We start from the raw sequence: 7234 nt of genomic DNA on the forward strand, positions 1-7234 counted from the left end.
GGAGAATTCCATGCATGGAAGCAAAAGACTAAAAAAGGGAATAAAAGATAGGCAGCACGTGTACTCGGGTGAGAGACTTTAGCTGATAGGATTGAACGGTCAGGATTTGTGGGGGTGTTTTCAGGATCCCAAGGAAACAGGAGTACTAGATATGGCAAACTGAAACTGAAACATCCAAACTATGCCTTGGCTTTGTCTTGCTTGTAAGCTCACACAAATGTGAAGGGTCAGAATATAATAAGATTGATATCTCCAACCGTTATTGTTTTTTAGCTCCCCCTCCTCTTCTGGTCCCCATTGAAAATGATATTTATTTAGGCAGATGTTACTATATCCTGACCAATAAATGTAGAATGAATATAAAAAGACACAAGGCATTCAGAATAAAAAGAAAAAAAAATGAAGCATTCAAAGAAAAAAGAGTTAGGCTTGTGTCCAGTGGCCACTGGAGCTGATAGAATACGAACATGTGCTCAGTCTTAAACATGTGTCCGCATTGCAACGTGTCCAATGGCTAGTGCCACTGGACACAAGTTCCACCCAAGAAAAAATATATATTTACAAAGACATTTTTTTTTCCTGTGACTATTGAGATAATATATTGTAATTTGAATAAAAATATTTTATTTCATCTTTTCAAGGAAACTTAAGTGTTGGGTTTTGAAACCCCGTTGTGAATATGGAGGTTCTAAATTTCATCTACTATACTATATGTCAATAAGGTTGTCAGGGTGTCTCATGCGCAAGGAGTGAAATAATTTAAACAAAAGTTAAGATATTACTTAAGTATATAAATCATACGTGTCTACTTTCCATTCTCCATTTTGTAATCTATCAATTACCAGTTATTTTCCTTTGAAAATAACCAAAGTATAAAATAGAGGGGGGGGGGAAATCAAACACATGACATACTACAATTGGTGGAGAAGAAAGTAGAATACTTAAAATGGAATACGTGATTTTTTTTTTTTTTTTTTGGAGAGAGTTTCAACCTATGACGTCCGCTTCTAATGATAGCTCTTTATCATCAGACCAAGACACCAATCAGTTTTTGGTGTAGGTGCGGATTGAACCCCAGATCTCTTATACAACCATTAGAGATTTTACCAGTTGAGCTAACTGGAACCCACAAGAACACATGATTTTAGTTCTTCTTATTAGTACTAATAAGTATCAGACCCATATGACAGTGATGTTTCTCATATCACACAACTCATAAATTGAATTATTATGAAAAAAAAATTCTTGGCATTATTCTATTTTGATTCTCTTTATTCAATTTCCCTTATTTGCATTCTCTAGAATGCGCACCAACAAAAACAACAGAGACTAAAGATTCACCTAAATAATGGATGAATGAATAGTATCATGAACTATTTGCATATATGGAGGTGGATATTAATCTTTAACATTTTCCCATTTTTGCCTTACATATTATCTATAATTGGAACAGATCTGGGAAATATGAATGAAACCATTTCAGTAGCTATAGCTGAAAATCGGAGTAATACATTGAAACAGGACAGTCACTGTTGATGAAGGTCCTTCGAATTCTTTCAAAGCTTTATCTTAATTGTGTTTTATATATCAAATTGAATTTCTGTAAAATATTTTATTGACAAGTTCATTTAAAGGATATGTAGTCACATGGCAAAAGGAAAAACGAAAAAGGAGTGAAGGCAATGTAAACTGCAAAGACTGGTTCATAGTTTGGCTATGAGGTAATAGATTCATTGGTTTCTCATTGGCTAGAGTGCTCAAGAATTAACAAAAAAAAATGGACTTACGTTACCTTTTTTATTAACAATAAGAACAACTTAGATCTCTGAATGTAGCTTGAGCTAATTGATCTCCTAATAAGTCTTCTGTTGAGTGTGGAAAGGGTGTCATAATTCAGTGGCATGTGTGACTCTCCTCATGGGGAAAAGAGTTTGGGCATAATCCAAAGTGTCATCCCATGCTTAATTTAGAACAAAAAGTACTTACTATTTGCACATTGTTGAGTTTAATTTTAGGTGTTTTCTGTTCAGTGTTAAGCATAATGCGCTTTCCTTGGTGGGATTCATTTTTCATGTGATACTATGAACATAATTTGATTAAGAAGGTATAATAAATTGGGTGAAGAAATTTAATCTAGTTTTGGTATCTTTTGGTAGCTTTCTTTTATGTTTTTTTAAGAAAGTATCTTTTGTAATAGATATACGAAGTTATCCATATACCAACCCAATAAATGAATGTCATGTGAATTAGTTTTATAATCCTTTTTGTCAAAATTAATCCACTAACCTTCCACGTGCTATTTACTTATTGAATTAAAGTATGAATGACTTGGCATATTTGTTATAAGAGATACATTCTTATCCCGTTTGAAGGAAAAATTGTGAGAAATTTCATTTTATCTCCCTAAACTATACTCTCAATTATACTTTGCACCCTAAACTTTTAGAATGCACAGTTTGCACCTTAAACTATATCTCGTGTTATACTTTACACCCTACCATCAATTCTACCGTTATCTTGGATAGCACCATGTGAAAAAACTTAATTGTCTCTCTTCTCAATCCCTTAAAAATAAAGAAGAAATTATAAAAGTTTGGTTTTTCATCCAGCAAAATTAACAATAGGGTGCAAAGTGCAACACGGACTATAGTTGAGAGTGATAACTGTACATTCTAAAAGTTTAAGGTGCAAAATGTAATTTGGGGTATAATTTAGGGTAATAAAATGTAATTACCCAAAAAATTACTTGCTTTCTTCGTTCCCAATCTATAAACACATAATTTTTTTTCTCTAGGTAAGTCTCATAAAAACACTTCTTCTTTTTTCTTGTTCTTTCAGGTATGGCTGGTTAGCTTCAAGCGGTTTTTTATTTATTTATTTTTTGAGTAATTAACCAATTGTCTTTGTACTAGCTGACCAAAATGTGACAATTTAACTAATAAACTTAATCATAATTGAAGGCATTGACTTTGAATAAGATATTCATTAAGCTATTATAATCAATTCATAGCGCATGATAGAAGGTGTGTTGATAAATGAAGATACCTGTTCGAACTTCGAACAATGCAGACACATTTCAAAGGCATAATAAGTGCCGGCTGAGCAGTGAACTCTGCCTCTATTTTGGTTGTTGTAATCAGTTCTTATTTTTTTAATCTCAACAGGGAAGACCTCGGATAGAGTGTGAAACAGCAGTCCACTTAAATTTACTGTTGAAGCAGGCTTGAGCCATGACATTACTTTGTTAATTCAATTTAAAGAGCTTTAAAACTTAGTAGTTGGTAGGATGAGCAAGATTACACATTTCCTTTAAACTTCAGAAGCTTAAAAAAGGGGGGGAGAGATGCAATTGAGGTTGTATTAGTGTTGCATACATTTGGCTATCCAGTTGCAATATAAAGTTGAGCCATATGAAGATTTAAACCGGCTGAGCACCATGATCATCTTACAGAAGCATGACTTATGTCCTATGTTTACCTCTGCATTTGTTCTGACGGTAAAAGTTTATGTAATGCTTCTGGCAGTTGATCACAGTACTCAGCCAATGATAGATATATGAGGTGGAATTGTGGTTAAAGTTATATAAAGTTACAATGTGAAATTAGAGAGAGCTAAATTGGTTTCCGACCCCAATAAAATGGTGGGAACTGAATAAAATATTAAATATACAAGAGCATAGCAACTTACAAAAAGCATGTTTGCTCCAGAGCATTTTAATATGCTCATAAATAAGAGATTTCCAAAGAATGTACACAAGGAAAATGGAAAAACAGAATATCCAAGGCTTTTAGAAGAACTGTTCTTGCATGACAGTTACAACTGCCAAAGCCTCAAAAATTTTGGCCCTTGTAAAAAAAACCCAGATAAGATATGTACAAAGAAATTGATACAACTATCTCAAAGAGCCACTAGTTGATGCCTTTTAGTCATCCCTCTTCTTGTTATCCGAAGTGCCTTCCCCAAAAACCTCTTCAATCATGTTCCATGGGGATAAAATATCAAAATTTTTTAAAGAAGTTGACGTACACCTGGCATCCCAAACTTTAGCATCACAGGGCTCGAGTAAATAGAATTGACTCACATCGCTACACCAATCGGCTTCACTGCATTTTCCATGCTCACTATTAATGCCACGCACCTGTAAAGCAGCTCCATTGTTAACAGAACCACAGGAACTACTCATATTGGCTTGACAATCAAATGACAAGCATGAGTCATCTTGGGCATAGAGATCCTCCTGATCACTCCCAGGAGTATTATCCATGTGCTGAACTAACTGGTCAAATTTGTTCTCATCATGCGATTTCAAAACTGGTGCTTCCGGCAAAATATCCACACCACCATCTTCTTCAAGGACATCTTCTCTACCATGTCCCTTGCCACTGTCATCATTGCAATCATCATCACCATCGTTATCATCATCATCATCATCACTACTACAATCATCTTCTTCAGAAGAATCTACCTGATTATCTTGATCAGCAAGAGAGATAATAGCAGAGTCTTCATCTTCTTCTGAATTCCCAACCTCATGGGAGCCTCTATTACTTCCATGCCATTCATCATCATCACTGTCTATGTCCAGAAAAGTAGATCTGTTCTGAGCAGCACGTCTCCAAAGCATGAACACATTGAAATAATAGCTTACAAGCTCCTTTTTGCTTCGAGAAGGAAACACCGATGACAGTTTCTTCCAAAAATTCCTACACAGGGATACAGGATTGGAGTAAACAACCTCATGAAAAATCTCCTCTTCTTCTTCAGTCCATTTGTGTGCCACCTCCTCTCCCATGTCAGAAAACCCCAAATTCACAAACTTATCATGCCCAAGGGTTTTTCTTAGTTCTTCCCGAGCTTCATTGACATGCTGGCGAACACATCTAACAGAGCCAGAATCCAGACAGTCACAGGCTGTCCTGCCACATCCAGCATAGTAGCCCTCGTCTGTTGACATATCAGGCATTGGGATAACACAAGTTCCCATCAGCTTCTCCTCACTGCTGCCACCATCGCTACTGCTGGAATTACAATTTTCTGTCAGATCTAACTTGTTCTTATTTATATGCTTGCCCCACAATGGAATACTGGCTTGATGATCTGCACCAAGAGGAACTTGTTTTCTAGGATAACGATCCAAGTAAGAAGACGAGACATCCTCAAATGGAACTAACGTTCTCCTTGGGAAATCTACTTCGAAATATTCTGGAGAAAGATATGAGTAGGCTGATGCCCCAGACCCATCATCTTCTTCATTAGAACAGATGGAGAACGACGACAAGGGTTCATTGGTCTCAAGATCCTTGTCACCTAAATTTGAAACTTCAGTAACAGTGTCTTTTCCAATTTCCTCATGCCACTGAAATTTATGAAAGCCATCCACAACCTCACCTGTTTTATGCAGAATATATTGAACATCAACAAACATTTTGCAAATAAAGATGGTTCAGTCTGGTTAATGGCACATGATACCAGCTTTGCCAGTGCAAGCTAAAAGATTACAGATCGCCTATTTTTACCTGAAGAAATAGGTTCTTGTGGGGCATTGTAGGCATTGTTACAAGGAACAAGTTCAGCAAATGGAGTCCGTGTATTTCTATAGTCAGGCTTCCTTGGGTGCTTACAAGGAAGCTCTGGGAACTCCTCGTCATCAAAAGACCTTTTAAATCCCATGTTAACCTGAAAGAAGAACAACTAAGAGTTAAATTTGAAGGTGCAAAACAATCAAGAAGATCATTCAAATGTATCTGATGTGTGTGTGTATGCATGTGTATCTATTTGCATATGTATATATAAAACCTCAAAATGAATGAAACACAGAGCCACGAATAATTTTCTGTTAGAGCTTACATACATACATAACAAGTAAAAAAAATGTTCCTAAAATGATAACAATGAGTTATGATTGTAGATACAGATACTATTACATGTTTTACAGTTTCTACACACATGGAGAAAACCAATAATAATAAGCAAATTGATTTACCCATTTCAGTTATTAAAGGTTTCAATAGGTAGTCCTTTATTTAAATAGTAAGTGAGCTACCTACAAGAGAACAATTGTAGTGGGTTCCTTTTTTTTTCTTACAACAGGTGGGGGGAGTGGGGACACGAATGCAAGTTCTATACACGGAGAGAATTGAGCAATATAACAATGCCACAGAGTTATTAGCGGTAGTGAGTTCTAATTAGCTCAAATGATAAACTACCTTATGGGTTGGGAACGAATCCCAACTACATTAAAATGTCCTATTGGTGTCTTGTGCTGACAATAAAAAATAATGATCATGGAATGGAAGTTCAAATTCAATCATATCTATTAAAAATAGCTAGCAATGGAATCCAACATGTAAAAATCCTAATATAAATAAATTAAATACTAAAAAATTGACATTTATAAGTAAACATATGGTTATCAATGCAGTAACAATCATAACAACATTATTTCCTTTTTACCTCTCGAATTCCTTGAATTCAAACTTCGAAGGACCACAAAAGAGGAAAGAGAAGACAGGAAGATCAAAATCAAAACCCTAGAAGCCTTAATTCGGATGAAATATTCACTGAATCACACGCCAAAGATGATATCCCTACAAGGCTATACGTATCCCCAATTTAATTCCACCAAATAGAAAACCCCCAAATTTTTCTGAAACCCTAACCCTAGACGAAGCAATTACGCACCTGAATCGCCTATCAAAACCCCAAATCAAGGACAAAAACTAGCACGAAACAATCAAGCACCAGAAAAGCAATCAAACCCCTCTTGAAATTTACAGAAAACAAGAACAAACCCAAACCGAACGATTCGAAACCCTAGAAAATTCAAACCGGGAGAGAATACCTACAAAATTAGGACCGAATTAGAGAGGGGAATTGAACGAAACCCGAAATTAGACAAGAAAGAACAAAGCTTCAGAGGATTCGAAGGGTCTAAGGGACCGAATCGAAACCCTAACCCTAGAATTGAGTAAAATCAACGGGTGGAGATGATTTGGGGATCAATCGATAGAGGATTGAAAGAATTAAACAGATTAGGGATTTGATTCGAAGATTATTGAGGTTAAATAAGAGGAAAAGCAGAGCTAGATCTAGAGGAGAATCGAACGTAGTTTGCGATTGATCGATGTCGAAGAAAATCGAAGAATATGTACGGAAACGTGTATTTTTTTGGTTTGTTCGTACACGGGACGGTTCGAATTCGAAGTATTTGAGAAAACCGGGTTTAGTTCATATA

General features: G+C 35.8%; 1 protein-coding gene across 1 annotated transcript; it reads right to left on the reverse strand.

Annotated features, from left to right (window-relative positions):
• Positions 1-3616: 3616 nt before the first annotated feature.
• Positions 3617-7234, reverse strand: LOC115978884. The gene is made up of 3 exons (XM_031100770.1): positions 6454-7234; positions 5517-5676; positions 3617-5388 (listed from the first exon to the last, which is right to left on the reverse strand). Exons 2-3 carry the CDS (start codon positions 5668-5670, stop codon positions 3923-3925), a joined length of 1620 nt encoding a protein of 539 aa, XP_030956630.1. The 5' UTR covers positions 5671-5676; positions 6454-7234; the 3' UTR covers positions 3617-3922.

The sequence above is a fragment of the Quercus lobata genome, chromosome 3 (genome assembly GCF_001633185.2).
Source record: "Quercus lobata isolate SW786 chromosome 3, ValleyOak3.0 Primary Assembly, whole genome shotgun sequence".
Taxonomy (NCBI): domain Eukaryota; kingdom Viridiplantae; phylum Streptophyta; class Magnoliopsida; order Fagales; family Fagaceae; genus Quercus; species Quercus lobata.

Excerpts from the sequence above, each read along its gene's own strand:
- LOC115978884 (XM_031100770.1), bottom strand. The coding sequence starts at position 5,670 with ATGGGATTTAAAAGGTCTTTTGATGACGAGGAGTTCCCAGAGCTTCCT. Across the intron at positions 5,389-5,516 it reads ACAAGAACCTATTTCTTCAG|GTGAGGTTGTGGATGGCTTT; the intron begins GTAAAAATAGGC and ends TGCATAAAACAG.